The sequence below is a fragment of the Marmota marmota genome, unplaced genomic scaffold (assembly GCF_001458135.2).
Source record: "Marmota marmota marmota unplaced genomic scaffold, marMar, whole genome shotgun sequence".
Taxonomy (NCBI): Eukaryota; Metazoa; Chordata; class Mammalia; order Rodentia; family Sciuridae; genus Marmota; species Marmota marmota.
Window position 1 is genome coordinate 37,960,961 of NW_026000229.1, and position 16,405 is coordinate 37,977,365.

General features: G+C 50.1%; 1 protein-coding gene across 2 annotated transcripts; it reads right to left on the reverse strand.

Moving 5' to 3' along the window:
- Positions 1-1,076: 1,076 nt before the first annotated feature.
- Positions 1,077-15,734, reverse strand: Disp2 (dispatched RND transporter family member 2). 2 transcript variants are annotated; one of them, XM_048792940.1, is made up of 8 exons: positions 15,507-15,734; positions 9,297-9,626; positions 8,999-9,028; positions 8,706-8,829; positions 8,319-8,434; positions 8,002-8,129; positions 7,567-7,664; positions 1,077-6,191 (listed from the first exon to the last, which is right to left on the reverse strand). In XM_048792940.1, exons 2-8 carry the CDS (start codon positions 9,608-9,610, stop codon positions 2,946-2,948), a joined length of 4,056 nt encoding a protein of 1,351 aa, XP_048648897.1. In that variant the 5' UTR covers positions 9,611-9,626; positions 15,507-15,734; the 3' UTR covers positions 1,077-2,945. The 2 variants fall into 2 exon arrangements, with proteins under 2 accessions (XP_048648897.1, XP_015336318.1); XM_015480832.2 differs by having other exon boundaries at positions 15,566-15,733.
- Positions 15,735-16,405: the final 671 nt, after the last annotated feature.

Sequence of the window (16,405 nt, forward strand, 5' to 3'; positions counted from 1 at the left end):
TATTTGGAGAAAGAAATTGCATCTGTACTGCATATGTGTATACACACACACACACACACACACACACACACACATATATATATATGCTTTTTTCCTTGTCATTTTCCCCTGTTCCCTAAACAATATAACCTAAGAGTGATTTAATAGCATTTACATTGTATTAGATATTATAAGTAATCTAGAGATAATGTAATTCGTATGGGAGGATTGTGTAGGTTATATGTAAGTACTAAGCCATTTTTAATAAAGGACTTGAGCATCTTTGGATTTTAGTAACCTGGGGTTCCTGGAACCCAAAACCCTTGGGATACCAAGGAATGACTGTACTTTTGGGAATTATTAGTATATGGATGTATTTAAAGCCACTTTTTTCTTTCCTGTTTTTTTGATGTACGTGTGTGTGTGTGCGCGTAGAAATTGAACCCAGGGCTTCATACATGCTATATGTGTGCTGTAACACTGAGCTACACCCCCAGCCCAAGGCAGAACTTCTGCTCATGTGTTTGTGCTTATGAAGATGGATCATCATCTCTTTCCTGTGCCCTATTATCCCAGATAAGATCAGGGATGTCCTGGTCTGGCTGTGTGATAACAGAGAGACCCAGTCCATGGTGCAGAGAAGCTAGAAAGAACCCTGATGAGCAGATGTAGGGTAGAGAGGCTGAATGCTACTTGGACATATAGAGAGAAGTCCCTTAGATGGACAGATCCAAATTAAGTGCTAGTCATTGCCCCCTCTTCCTATGGCAGGAGTTACTTTCTTTTTCTTCTTCATCCTTGTCTTCTTTTTTTTAGACAGGGTCTTGCTATGTTGCCCAGGCTAGCCTTGAATTGGGCTCAGGTGATCTTCATGTCTCAGCTTCCTGAGTAGCTGGAACAGATGTGCCACTGTTCCTTGTCAGGAGTCATCTTGATTTATTTATTTTGCAAAAAGACAACTTATGTGGTCAGCCCTCCATATTTGTGGGTTCTGCATTTGTGCATTCAATCAACCACAGACTGAAAATATTCCGCATGAAAAAAAATCACATCAGAACTGAACACATACAGACTTTTCTCTTTTTTTCAACACAGTGTAACAACGACTTACACAGCATATACATTGTATTAGATATTATAAGTAATCTAGAGACAATTTAAAGTATATGAGAGGATATACGCAGATTATATGCAGATACTACACCATTACACAAGGGACTTGAGCATCCTTGGATTTTGGTATTCTCCATGGATACTGAGGGTGGGTACTAAGGGACAACTGTACTGTCTTCTCTGTCTTCCATAACTCTTACATCTCATTTGAATTTCTGCTCCACTTGTCATGAGCTATTTGGGATGGGAGGTAGGTCTTAATAACTAACACAAGAACACAACAAAATTAAACAAAACACCCTCTGATTTGCCTTCAGTTCTGTCACAGATTGTCTGTTTGGATGTGGAAAAATCCCTTCGTATTTCTGATACTCATTTGTAAAACGGCCTAGTTCTTTGTAATATCATATACAAAACAAGTGTTCCATAAACATGCTGATGTCCCCTAGTGTTATGAGTTCTTACAGGGAATGAAACCTCAGGACAGACTCTGCTTTGGGTAGGGAGAGCCAGGATTTGGTCTGCCCTAGACTCATTCTTAAGAAGCATGGGACCTGACCTGGGGAGCACCTTCAGATTCACCCTTCCCCTCCAAAAAAAAAAAAAAGGGCAAGTCTGAATTCCTGGATTAACTGGATTCTGCTCAACCTCATCTACCTTCAGTACCTTTCCTGGCGAGGCCACTCTGTACACTATGACCATGGAAGAGACATGCCTCCGGAGCCTCAGAATCAGATCAGTCATGATGCCACAAGCCTGAAAGACATCTCAGAGGATTTCAGAGGGAAGCACAAAGGAGACAAGGAGGAACCCTAGGATCTGTTCAGAGTACAGCTTTCTCTGCAGATGGAGGCTCAAAGGGGAGGCAGGGTTTCCACAAAGACATCTAAGAAGGCAGGTTGGAGGAATGTGCTAGAAGCAAAGGATCAAGACAGCCAAGGGGCCAATGTCTCTGAAGCAGGTAGCTGGATGGAGACTTGGAGTTATGTAGAATGAGTCAGGATACTGCTCTGCCATTGACAGTGACATGACCAACCTTACTTAGTCTCAATGTCTTTACCTGCAAATTAGGGGTAAGACCCTAATCAACTGCAGATCATGCTGTGGTAAAGTAGTGAGAGTCCAAGGAGACTAACAGGTGTGGAAATGGAAAGGATTATTATTGTTTTTTTTTAAATAGGGGAGAGCACTGGAGCCTGCTTCAAAAGAGGGAGTCTTACAATTTGATAATGCTCCAAGACTGATCATCCCACCTTATCCTGCTTCATTCCCAACAGCCATCTCTGCCCAGCTTTGGAGAACTTTCTGGTTAAACTTTGAATGTGAGCAGAGCAAGGTAGTTTAGGATAGAGGCCTCAGCCTAATTCTGGCCCAGAGAAGCTCCCCCCAAAGTGAGAAGTGTCCTGATGAAGAGTCAATGAGAGGGGTGAAACCTAGGAGGTTATGGAGGTTCCCAAGGGCTCTTCTGGTCAGTTAGGTACCCCAAAAGGATCCCAAAGACAAGGTACCATAGTGTCACTGTTGGGAGGGGGGTCAGGTCAGCCTCCCCTGATACTCAGAACTGCACACTTGGCCTCTCCCCTTTCCAGAGGAGGAGGTCATTGTTGGCACTGTGGGAGCAGATGAGCCCTCAGCAGGTGACAAGGAGAGCCTGTATTCCCTTCCAAAGGCACTCCCTGTTGAATCCTCCAGATATAGGGGGCAAGTCACAGACAGATCAAGGCTGGAATATCTGGCAGGGTTTAAAATCCATGTTGATTTGGAGAATATTTTCACGTTGCAGCCTGGTGCTGCCCCTGCCTTATTTTTACTGACAAGGTTCTGCACTCAGGTCTGGCTTCCTTTGGTCTTCCTTAGCTGCTGTAGCCTGAAGTGTGGGTACTGGGCCTGCGGAGCCAAACATCTGGCAGATCTGGCTGGCTGTTGGGCAGCATCACAGGGCTGCCATCCCCTGGCCCACCGCGGCCCTTCCAGGAGGAGCTGCTCTGGTAGGAGTTGGGCAGTGATGGGTCATACACCGTCTCCTTCAGTGCCAGCCACAGAGTGTCACGCTTCCCATTCAGCTGGCCCCGCTCAAGTATTGGCTGGTCAATGTCATCTAGGTCTTCTGGAGAGATACCCATGGAATCTGGTACACGGGCACTGGGCTCAGAGGTGCTTAGGCAGGTGTCATCTGAGACGCTTAGCCCCTCTAGGGTGCTGGTTGAGGAGCAAAAGCCATCAGGAAGATCTTCAGCCTTGAGCCTTGGGGAGTGAGCCGGGGTTTCCAGTGAGGCCTGCAGGGGCTCAACCTTCTGCCCTTGGGAATCCTGCCTGGCCCCAATTTTGGGGCTGGAGCCAGCTTGTTTATAGGGGGAGGAGGTCTGCAGGGCTGGGCACTGACTGAAGACTGCCTGGTGGTCCAGCAGCAGATCCCTCGGAGAGCCAGGGTCTAGTGGAATTCCAGAGCAGCAGTTGCCGTCATGAAGCTGCAGATCCTCTGAGAGTACCGAGGGCCGGTGGGATAGCTTGCTGGTGGCTGTGCTAGTGTCAAAGCTGGGGCTCCGGCGCCGTGCCAGGGGTTGAAGCTCATAATGCTCAGAGCAGGATCCAGGTATCCCTCCTATTGGTCGTGTCTTTTCCTCATCAGGGTCCCCACTTCCAGCGTCCCATGGCAGGTGGGCACAGGGCCAGAGGATCTGTCCACAGTTCTTCTCTGGCCCAAAGAAGCAGCACAGAGATTGGAAGAAGAAGCTGGCAAAGCCACAGCTGACGAACTTGACCATCATGATGATGATGCCCAGCTTACGATAGAGCAGCACTGTGGCAGGTAGCATGAGCACGCCAGATGCAAACAGGGCTGCAGTTCCCACTGCTGTGGCACGGCTGGTCTGGCGCAGCGAGAAGGCCACGCGGCTCAAGCGGTCAGGGTGTGGGCACAGGTGATAGGAGATGCAATAGTTGATAGTGAAGTCTACTGAGAGACCCACAGAGGCAGAGAGAAAGAGGGACTCAGCAGTGTTGAGCTGCCACTCAAGTAGAACCAGAAGTCCTACCGTGAGTAGAACAGTGCCTGCCACAGCTGCCACGGAGAACAGGCTAAGTGGAACATTCCAGGTGCCCAGCAACAGTGTGGCAAAGGCCAGTGCCAGAGCCAGGCCCAGCACCACAGCAGGCTCAGTGCTCAGACTGTGCTGCAGGCTGTACAGCTCTAGGCGGCTGGTGAACCAACCACGGCGGAGGCCAGAAGGTGCCCTGCCCAGCTCTGCTGCCAGCCAGCGGCTGATCTCAGTGTAGAAGTGGTGGACCTGGTTGTAGTCTGGACTGTACGGGAAGTTGCTCTGGAACTGCAGGACCAGGGCAGCCAGGTTGCCATGGGCGTCAAAACGGAGTCCCAGGTCACGGGTGCCATCGGGGCTTTGCTCCTGAGCCATCATCTTGAGGCAGTGCAAGAAAAGCTGAGGGGCCCAGGGAAAGTCTGACTGGCCACAGCAGACATTAGGCCCTAGGCGGGCACAAGCCGGGCTCTCTACCCAGTGCTGGAGGGCCTCCATGAAACACAGCGTGGGCCAGCCCTCTGGCTGGATACCAAAGAAGCTCTGGTTGCGGACTCGGTGACAGAGTGCCAGAAGCCAGCGCTGGGCTTCTGGGCTGCTGGCTGAGAAGTCAGGGTCGGTCACTAATGAGCTGTTGCTGCGAGGGTCCAAGGGGTCGCTAGTGTCCACCGGCAGGATTCCCCACACCAAAACCACGGGCAATTGTCCGCCCTCTTCCGGAGGCAGGTGTTCAAACAGAAACTGCTGCTGATACTCTGCGTCAAAGCGCTCGAAGGGGTGACTAGGCCTGAACACCTGACCTCCAGCTGGCAGCAGAATGGGGAGCTGCAGGCGGGGACTTACGCCGCCAATGTAGGCGCCCCCTGCAGCCAGCGCCGCGAACCAGCAGATCCAGATGTAGCGGAACTTGATGACGCCACAGGGCAGCAGACGCTGAAAGAGCAGGCGCGAGAGGATGGCAATGGCCCTCCGAAAGCCACGGAACCGCCGGTGCAACGCTAGCAACAGCCGCCAGGGGTCACTACCGCCCCTCGGGCCTTGAGCCCGAGGCACACAGCCGCGCGCCAGGTAGCGCTCATGGAGTACCGCAGAGGCAGGCAGCCAGACCAGTGTGAGCGCCATGTGCACTAGCACAGCGGTGCCCATGAAGAGGGCGAAGCAGCGCACCGCCGGCAAGCGGCTCAGGTAGCTGCCATAGAAAGCCGCGCTGGTGGTGAGGCCCGAGACCAGCAGCAGGTAGCCGAAGTGGTGCATCGTGCGGCCCACTCGCTGCGCCAGACCCCCAGAGGGCACCTGGCTTTTGCTGAGGCGCCATAGGTCGAAGAAGATGAGTGTGTGGTTGACGCAGACACCGCTAAGCAGGATGAGGGCTGCCAGATTGACAAAAGGGAAGTAGGCCATGCGGAAGGCCACATGATATAGAAAGAAGGCCACCAGTAGGGAGCCCAGCACCCCCAGCATAACCATGAGCGTGATGAAGAGTGAGCGCAGGTAGAGGGCAATGCTGAAGAAGATGGCAACCAGGGCCAGCAAGGGGTACACCGTATCCAGGGCCAGATAGTGCTTCAGCAGCTCCTGCTTGATGCCCAGGTCCATGCCAGTAATGGAGGTATAGTTGTCAGAGACATCCATGGGGTTGACTAGGCCATCTAGGTAAATGTCCATCATGGAGGCACCCTTTAGGATGGGCAGGAAGAGCAGGCTATACTTGAGGGAGGGAACCTGGTAGTCAGCAGTCTGGGGACTCAGAAAATCCCTATCTAGCAGAAAGTGAAGGAGCTGGTAAATGGCACTGCTCTGGGAGCACTTGGTGGGAATCTGGGCACAGTGTGGGGATTTGTCATGCTCAGGTCCCAGACAAGAGGGCTCCAGGATACCACGATGGTAATAGGGGGCACAGGCCCGCAGCAGGGCCAGTATGCGTGCTGCATCAGCTTGGGTAGTGTCCAGGCAGGAGGAGCGGTTGGAGAGCATAGCAAGATAGTTGCCCAGTGACCAGCTGGGACAGCACTGGTTGGTTGCTGTACGCTGACATAGAGCCCCAAAGCTGGGATGGGAGCGGATCTGTAGGGCACACAGCAGACGACAGCTCAGGGGCAGTCCAGGGACCCAGGTTTCTCCAGCCCTGTCCTAGTCCTCTCACCTTTCAGTTTACTGGGCAGACAAAGAAATAGCTTGACAGCCCAACAGAATTTGCTTGTCTCAAGAATTGCTTTTAGCTACTGGCATCTTGGCTTTATCAAAGGGGAGCCTCAGGGATGCTGCCTGAGGCCTCAGCTTGAGAGGCCTTTCCCTAAGGACCCCAATAAGTCACACACTCCAACTCTGCACTGCCTGGGCCAAGAGTAGGAATGGAGGTAGCATCCACATTATGGAATAGGACCAAGGGGCCAGGAAGCTGGAAGCAAGCAATTGAAAAAGTAGGGGCCTGAACATTCCAGCATCAGGGGTACTGCCAAACCCTAGCCCCTACCTCTCTCCCTGGGCTGCTTAAATCCTCTTAGGGTCAGAGCTGTTTCTTTTTTTTATGCCTCCTTACCTCTTCCACCCTGTAATTAACATCACAGCAGTTGGTACAGTACAGCCAGTTCCAGCCTGGGAGTCAGAGATCCTACTCTGCCACTGTCATGGTGATGACATGTTTGCGGAGCAATTTCTATTGCCAGTCATTATGCTATAGTTTCCCAGATTCTATTTTGTTTAATTGTCCCAATATCCTTATGAAGGAAGTACTGTTATTATCCATATTTAACATATATGAGGGCTGAGAGTGTAGCTCCATAATAGAATATGTGCTTAGCAGGTATGAGGCCCTGGGGTTGAGCCCTAGCACCACAAAAAGAAAACAACAACATATATGGAGACTGAGGCACTGAGAGGTTAAGTCATGCAGCAAGGAAGCCTTGGAGCTCATCTTAAACTCAGGAAACTAACTCTAGAACATATGTTCTTAACCATTGTCTTTTGGTACTCTAGATATCCTGATGTGAGGCAGGGGACATAGGCTCCTGAGTGGTTTTCACACTGTTTTTAGAAGCAAACCCTCCTACAGATGTTATCATATATGATCCCCAGTTAGCATAATTGGATTGGCACTGCTTGAGTTGATGAGGGCTGAGGCCTTAAAGCTCACGGTCTCAGTCCCCTAGGCCAGGGTCTCCTCTACAGTGCTTAAGGTGCTTTTTCAGGAAATTTTGAAAATCCCCAGGCTTTGCTCAGGTTTTCTTGTGGCAACTGTAGTTTGGCTTTTCTAAAAGCAGTCAGTTCTTCCTTACCCACCTCAAACTGGAGCCTCTCTGCAGGGTTAGAATAATTTTCTAAACAGGGAATGCTCTTCCCTACTCAACTACGGCAGTCCTGGCTTAGCTCATCCTTGGGATCAGGCCCCTCATGTCCTTAGTTCCCCCAAATACCCCTGGCACCTCCCCAGCCAGCTTACCTGCTCCTGTTCCATGCGACACATAGAATGGATGGCATGCAAGTTCCATAGACTGCCCACTGTGGTGGACATGAACACCAGCTTTGCGTTGCTCTTCTCTGTAACACACCCACTTGAAGCTTAGCCCTTGGGGCCCAGGTTTTGGGCCCACCACCAAAGGGAAGATGCTCACCCAGGGCCACTGAAGGATAAGATTCCCAGGAGCCTGAAACCCATGCCTGGCTATTTGATCCTGCCCCTGTACCCTACCCCCCACCCAGCTTGACCCCACTGGCTTAGAATATCTGGGATCTGCTTCCTTCTCCCAGCTGACTTGAATGTGGCCAGCTGGCTGCCTTCACTTTCTGTCTGCCCACATTTGTTCTGGGTCTGCCCATTCTACTATGTAGGGCAGGGACCACCATGGATGCCAGGGCTGGCCCACCTATTGCTTACCAGGGGGGCCACAGAAGAAGTTCTCCTGCCCTCTGTCCTCAGGGGGCTCCACCATTCTCCGGGCCCGGACCACACTCTCCTGAGCCTTATCCCAGTGTACAGGATTCAAAGTGCTGTGGGAGTTCAAGCTGAAGTAGAGAGAATTTCTGTACTAGGTACCATTGGGAGTGGAAGCTCACGGAGGCCAGAGATCACTCCCCAGGGAGCCCCAGCAAGCACCTCTGACCTGCCTTTTGGAGGTCACTCAATGTTCCCTCCCTAGAGACCAAGTTCTTCCTCCCTTTCCCACCCTCAGTGGGAAAATGGGGATCTGTTACCTGTTCAGATCAAGGTCTGGGGAAAGGGAAAGTAGGTTCCTGGGGCCTGTGAGGGCCTGCAGTGCTTTCCACACCTCCAGCTTTCGCCCGACGTCTGTATCCCGAGGCTCAAAGCCCTGCAGGGAGGAGGGCAGAGAACAGTGGGTAGGCAGAGGAGGAGCTCTCTATCTGGGATGTCCCCAGCTCTGCCCCTTTGGTTTTCTGGAGCAGGGAGGGCCGGCCAGCCTGCCTGTGCGGATTGTAGATGTATGACCTCTATACTATTTGTAGCTCTCTCTGGAGGTCAAGAGCTCACCATTCCTTCCCTACCCCAACTGGGTCAATTCAGCCCCAGACTGAGCTTCAGTGGCCAGGCCTGGGGCCCCCTCCCTCCTTTTGACCTCTCACCAGTAAAGGGTTCGAGAAGTCAGGCAGCTGGCTTCCCAGTAGTCCAGCCAGGGTGCAGAGGAGGATGACAGCTAAACACACCAGCAGCACGACCACTGGCCACTCAGCAATCAGCTGGGAATAGCTGGGAAAGAGGGAAGGAACCACATGAGTTGGTGTTAAGTGTGGTAATAAGAGGCTGGTGAGCTTAGAATCCACTGAAAAGGGGTGGTAGAACAGAAAGCACATGGAGCAGGGTTAAACTGGACACCAGCCTGGTCACCCCTAGGAATCTGGGGGAGGCCCAGGCCTACCTCTTTGGCATCCGGAAGGTCCGTTCCTGCCTGTGGGAAAAGAAGAAAAGACACTTGTTTACCTGAGTCTTTATGTGGAGTATGTGTGGAGAGAGGTGGGGTGGGGGAGGGTGTGGAAGAATAGAGGATGGGGTGTAAAGGAAGATGGCATTTTAGAGCTTTCCCACCCCCAAGCTCTAACTTTTTCCTTCTACTCCATCAGAGGCAGTGGACATCCAGACCCCCAGCAATCTGTTCCATTTTTGAGCCCTGTCCTACCTTTCAGTGGCAGCTGACAGGCTGCTGGACCCCTCCTTACCTGACGCTGACCACATGCTGTTGCACAGAAGGTGGCTTCCAGACCCCATCACGCTGTGAGGAGATTGGAGAAGTATTGATGTTGGAGCTATGGGAGCATAAAGCTGCCTGGTCTCCAGGCCCTAATAGAGAACTGCCTTCTTGATATTCTTGCGGTTGCCGCGAATAGGTAAAATGACCAGGGGCTAAGGCACCCGTCGGGTCTAGAGCCTGAAGAGTGGAAGTTGGTGGTGGGGGTCCAGAAGAGCTGGAAGGGTCCTCAAGGGGACAGCTGTGGAGGGAGCAGCTCCTCTCTGGGCTAGCCTCAGGCGCCATGGCCTTGATTTGGGACCTGGGGAGACAGCAGGCAGGAAAGATAGGGTAGAGGATGGTAGTGGGTCATTTCATGCTCAGTAAGAATTATTCAGTTAAGGAAAGATAAGGAGACAGAGCTCAGGGTTGTTTTATTTACTAATCCTGGGGAAAAGTGAGAAGGGTGGAGGCTCAAAGTCTGTATCCCCAGGCTTCTTCTTGGGGTCTGTTCTCTCATTCACTCACCATCCATGAATTCTAAAGACACTGTTGGCAACCTGCCAGACACTGTGCTCAACACTGAATGTGCTGTTACATATATGATATGTATTTTTTGACATGAGGTCCTGCTGTGTAGCTAAGGTTGGCCTCAAACACTACATCCTTCTGTCTCATTCTCCTAAGTAGCTGGGATCACAGGTGCACATGACTGTGCCCAATTTATATACATGATCTTATTTTCTCTTTACAAAAATCCCATAAGGGAAGCATTTTCTTTTATAGATTTGAAAGCAGATTCCATGAGAGTTGAAGATCTGGAACTTGAAGCCACTTCTTCTGACTTGTAGCCCTGTATTCTTCCTATGGTACTTGTCTGCTCATTCACTTGATAGACATCTGTTGAGTACCTAGCACTCTCGTTCCCATCTTAGAGCCTTTGAACCTTCTATTCCTTCTGTTATATTGCCCCTCCCACCAATTGCCTGGGCTCTGTGTGTGTGTGTGTGTGTGTGTGTGACCTCATCCTTTTTTAAAAAATTCTGATCTCTGTTCAACTGTTACCTCCTCAGAAAGTCTTTCTTGACTACTTACCAGCTCTCTGTTCTATTACCCTGCTTGATATTTCTTCATAGCATTCACTGCAATTGGCTATTATAGAGTTGTATTTCTTGCCTGTCTCTCATATGTAATGGGAGGACTAGGAAAAATAGGAACCTGGTGCATTGGCTCATCTCCATATCCCTAGTGCCTTAAACAGTGTCTTGCACACAGAAGGTGCCTGGCTGCTAAGAGTGGTGCTAGGATGAATAAATCCCAGCCCTTACTCTAGGCATTCACAGTAGTGAGATGCCAATAGTCGGACATGTTGGTTTGTGTGAGAAGGGAAAACTCTGTCATGGGCCATGCAGAAAGCAGAAGGTTTGCTCTGCAAGGGTGTGCACAGTTGGAAAAGGAAATTGGGAGCCCCTAAGGAATGAGGCAGGGAATCTGTAATAGATTCTTCTTCCAAAATTACTTATCAGGCAATGTTCTGTGCATGGATTTACCCCTATTCCTTGGTTCAGGGGAGATCAAGTCCCTCCCCAGTGGCAGTACTGCTAGACCTAGGACAGGGAAAGATGGCCAAAGAACAAACTACTTGAAGGCCATGATAGTTCCCAGGGGGTTCAGGGTTTGGCACTTTGACAGAGCCTATCCTGCCTGGCTTCTCAGCCTGCCAGAGCTTACATGGTTCCCATGGGAGAGCCAGGTCTATGCTGAGCCAATCTTGGCTTCAAGTCCTACCTGCTGCACTTTGAAGAGGCAATGAACCAGAGTCCTGGCCACAGTGGCAGGTGGACATTGCCCATGGAGGCCAAGTGGAGGAATTGGAAAAAATAAGCAAGCACTGCTTCTTCTTCCAGGATGACTGGCTGCTGGGCAGTCTGGGAGATAGTGACCCTTATGCTAAGGGTAAAATGGGAGAGTAGTGGAGGCAGGCTCCTGGGTCTATTTCCCACTGCTTTCCTGAGCTCTGTGGCTTCAGGAAATGCTATCAGTCCTGGAGCACTGGCATCCTTGACTGTTGAGGATATGATAAGAACATCCACCTTTCAATTTTGATGTGTAATATAATACATGTGAGGTGCCTGGCATAGAGTTTAGAATGTTAGAAGATGCATTTACTTTCTTGCCCTTTCCCACACTCAGTATTGCAGGGAGCATGTGCTTTAAGAACTATGTTTATATTTAATTTGTCCTCTTTTGTCATCACATATAATACATTTCCACTTCAGAACTTCTCACACCTTGAGAATTTCATATGCAATTATAAACACTTTCTTCTTTGTTATCCAAAAGCTGCATTGAAATTTGATCTCATGATTTAAATCATTAGTGCTTATTTTTTAGTAGCTCAGCATTTAGAAAAATAAGATTCTTTTTTTGTACCTGGTATTGAACCTAGGGGCATTTAACCACTGAGCCACATCCCCCAGTCCTTTTTTTTAATATATTTTATTTAGAGATAGGGTCTCACTAAATTGCTTAGGACCTCACTAAGTTGCTGAGGCTGGCTTTGAACCCACAATCCTTCTGTCTCAGCCTCCCAAGCCACTGGGATTACAGGCAAGGGCCACCATGCTAGGCAAGAATAAGAATTTGACTAAAGTTGTTTTAAAGCAAGAACTTGGATGACTCCATGAAATTAATGATGTAAACAACCAGTGTTTACATCAGCAATCTTTTATCAGTGCAGATAAAAGACCCTATAGGCCAATTCCTGTGGGACAAAGAGAAGCTGGATAAATGGCCTCCGTTATAAGTGGGGATATTTATTAATTAAAGATTTTTAATTCTATGGCCTTTTGTTTTGAGCACTTGTCGTGCTCAGCTCTGTGCTTGGATCCTGAAGGCATGAAGATGATCCATTAGCCTTGATTTCCCTCTCCAGAGCAGGGCCTGCTTTCAAGAGGTAAGGAGAGTGGGACAGCAGTATAGATGTGAGGGACTTGTTTCAGCTACACACCCTGTAGAGCACTAAGCACTGGGCTTCTTCTAGGAGCCAGTTCCCCACTTAGAGTGTCAGTATTTTTACATTAGAGGATGCCAGCATACTAGAGGTGCTGGAGGAGAATGGAATCCCCCTTCCTGTCAAACCTCCTAAACTTATGCCCTTTCTTAATTGGTTCCTGTTCAGGGGGGAATCTAGGCTCCTTCCTCAGTTTGCTTCCACTGGGGTCTTTCTGGCCCCAGCTCCCTCCCTTCAACACCTTCTATTCTTTTCCAGGGACCTAGGATCAGCTGCTCCCAATCATATTCTTCTCAATTGTGTCCACCATTGTCATTGTGCCAGAATTTGAAATCCTCCACATTCTAAGTGCTGTAGAGCTGCACCATTGTCTCAGGACTCCCCATGAAAAGAGTCAAACTCCACTCAAAATGAAGTCTTTCTTCTGCCAGTGCCTGCTGTCCACTGCTCTCAGGAGATACAGTGATCTTATAAGAGTTAAGCACTCTTGTCCTTGCATCCCCAGGGGATTTTCATTCTCACCTTCTCAGTTCTGAGACCCTGACTGGGATGTGTAACCTCCTGGCAGGGGGCCTGCCTAAGCTCCCTAAATGACTGAGACAAGCAGGCAGGGAGGGGAATAGAAAATATTGATATTCACTCCACTTAGGAGGTCCAACATCACAGCAATCAGGGCCTTGCTGACAGGGTCCTAGATACAAAGCCCCAATTTGGGCGCCCTATAAGGAACATAGGTATGTGTGCATTAACCTCATTCTCAAGCCCTCAGAACACAGCCACCTGGACATCCATGTGATCCCACAGAGTGGCCAGGACAGATGAGGGAGCAGCTCACACCACTAGGAAATGAAAAGGTAATTTTATTATTATTATTATTATTAGGTACTGGGGATTGAACCCAGGGGTGCTTAACCTCTGAGCAACATTTCCAGCCCTTTTTATTTTGAGATAAGGTCTCATTAAGTTGCTTATTATTAATTTTTGTGGTACTGGGGATTGAACCCAGGAATGCTTTACCATTGAGCTACATCTCTGACCCTTTTTATTTTATTTTGAGACAAGATCTCTCTAAATGGCCAGGACTGGCCTCAAACTTGTGATTCTCCTGTCTCAGTCTCCCAAATTGCTGGGATTATAGTCACGTGCCACCACACCTAGCTAAACATGCAATTTTAAAAACACAAAAAATTATTTCAAAATTTTCTATAGTCAATGGGTTAAAAACTGTGAGGTGTGGCTGGGAGAGTGGCTCAGTGGTAGAGTGCTTGTGTTGCATGTACAAGGCCCTGGGTTCTATCCCTAGCATTGCAAAAAAACAAAACAAAACAAAACAAAAAAACAAAAAAACCAAAACCCCCAAAACTGTGGGTGAAGTAGCACACACCTGTAATTTAATTTATTGGGGAGGCTAAAGAAGGAGGATCCCTTGAGCCCAGTAGTTCCATGACAGCCTGTGCAAAAAAGCAAGATCCCATCTTAAAAAAAAAATCAGGAGAGGGGCTAGAGATGTAGTATTTGGTATGTGGGAAGCTTAAAAAAAAATTTGTGCTGTCTCTGTGTGTTTGTGTGTGTGTGTGTGTGTGTGTGTGTGTGTGTACGCATGCGTATCTATGTGTGTGTGCTGTGTGTGTGTCTGAGTCATCATGTGTCCATCTCCGGGTTCTACTTAGCTCAGCAGGAACATATTTATATTTCTTCTTCTTCCTTTTTTTTTTTTTTTTTTGCAGTACTGGGGATTGAACCCAGGGTGCTTTATCCCTGAGATCTATCCCTAGCCCTTTATTTTATATTTTTCATTTTGAGAAAGGGTCTCTCAGGCCATTTCGATCCTTCTGCCTCAGTCTTCTGAGTTGCTGGGATTACAGCTCTGCACCACTGCACCATCATATTTGTATTTATTGAATTGAATTGAACTGAGTCTCTCTGCCTGCATAGTATCTGTGGTCTCAGGGAAATGCAGAGGGGGGTCAGAGGTCTCCAGGAATTGCTGGAAGAGAGCAAGTGATTTTTATGGGGGGGGGGGGAGATGAGTGCACCAGACAGGGCTGACTGGCCCTTGGTAAAATATACCAGACAGCAAATGTCTCTCCTGCTCCTTCTGGCTCTAGGCCCCTATTCTGTCCTGTCACTGCTTTTTCTTATCTTTTGGTTAGGCCAGAGCTACAGGCAGGTCCCTGATCCTGGAAACACATCCAACCTGTGTCTCACCCTTTTGAGGAAGGTTCTGTGCCTTCTGGACTGATATATTAAGAGGGAAAAATGTTTGTTTCCACTTGTGGGGCTTTCTCTTCCCTCTGAGATACAGAATGTGAATTTTAACTGGTGCAGTCTGGAGACAATGTGTCTGTCTGCTTTTTGCTCCCAAAGAATATTTTTTTTTATTTCAGGCAGGAGAGAGAGGCAGTGCCACGTCAGTGGAGAGTTTCTGGGGGCAGCAGAGCCAGACAGGGCACAGAAATTGCGCCATCTTGCTACCTGTCTGGGCTGTTCCATCACACATATGTCGGAGGAAGGCAGAGGAGAGGCATCCAGATCTGGGGACAGATTCTCAGCAAGAAAGGATCCTTCCTGTCCCACTAGTCTGGGGCTGCTTCAGTGGTCATTCAGACCACCACCTGAGTCTGCGTCTGAGAGCCTTAGCGGCTCCAGTGAACGCCAGTGGCTGCTACAGGCAAGGACTCAAACAGATATGTGCACAGCTGGGGACCATGCAGGGCAGGCAAGCAACTGACATTGACAAACAGGCAAGCAAATGACGGTGACAGACAAAGACAGTCACTGATGTAGCTGCCGAATGTCTGCTCTCCCCAGGAAACTAGCCTTGGCGAGCCTGTTGTCCACGGTACATGCGCACCCCCATGCACACTGACACGCAGCTGGAGCCCAGGCTGACGTTGCTGCGGACTTGAGGCCTTCTGCGAAGAAGACGCAGAGGCAAAGCCTAAAGGGAGGGGCTCGGGAGGCCAGGGCAAAGGGGGAAACCATGGCTTTAGGGGAAAGGTAAGAACAGTGGGTGGGGCAGGTCCCCCAGACAGTGAAGGTGATGGGAGATGGCACTGTGGGATGTCAAAGAGCGAGTAAATTTACCTGGCAGGATGAGGGCATATCGAACCTTCCCCCCTCCCCAGAAGGGGCAAAAGGAAGGTATGGGCAATGAATGGGGCGACAAATGGCGACTAATGAAGATACCTGGAGCAGAGATGCTGAGAAGATCTTCGAGCCGGATCTGCGGAGCTGTTCCTCCCTACCTGTCCGAGGAGCTGCCGTTCGGGGATACGGAATCCCCTTCGGGCCTCTGCTCCTTTTTCGGACACGGGCTGGGAGACCGACTGCTGCAGCTGCTGCGGCTGCTGCAACCGTCCATGCCCGTGGGCGGCGCCGCTGTCCGAGAGCTAGTGCTGAAGCAGCGGCAGCGGCAGGCTGGTGCGCATGCGTCAGCGCCCGCAGACCAGTCGCTGGGCGGGGCCGAGAAAGAGCCCAGCCAATGGGCGCGGGGCTGGTGGGGGGTGCAGGGATGGAGGCTGCCAGCTGCGACGCCGCAATGGGGACCCAAGGCGGGGGCGGTTGTCTAGCAGAATGGCCGTGGGGCTAGGGTGTAGGCCCATCTACGCAGGCCAGGTCTACGTGATTTTAGGGGTCCGGCGGTCTGGCCCTTTCTGGGGACCTCGGACTTCTCATAAGGAACTAAGGAGCGCGACCCGTGCAGAGATCCCCACAATTTGAAACGCAGGTTTCCACGCCCGCGTTTCACGGCATTCTGGCGCAGAACGCTGAGTGGTAGAGAGGTCGAGCGACTAGTCCGCATTCCTCTTGGATCCACTCTTCTCCCTCTTTTCCTCCCCAGTGGGGCTAAGGGTCTGCTTAATTTGGGTCTTCCTTCTTGTCGGTTTGGACCTGGACCTGGGGCTGTGCCCCTCAGCTATGGAACCTGGACTCGGTTATTGAAGTGCGCAATACGGGGAGGGGGGAGGGAAATGAGAAACGCCCAGAATGCTCAGCTCCCTTTTCTTACAGTCACCACTACTTCCCACCTCAGCCTGGGAGGGACCAGTTAGCCACTCACTCCTGGGCACTTGCCTGTAACCCAT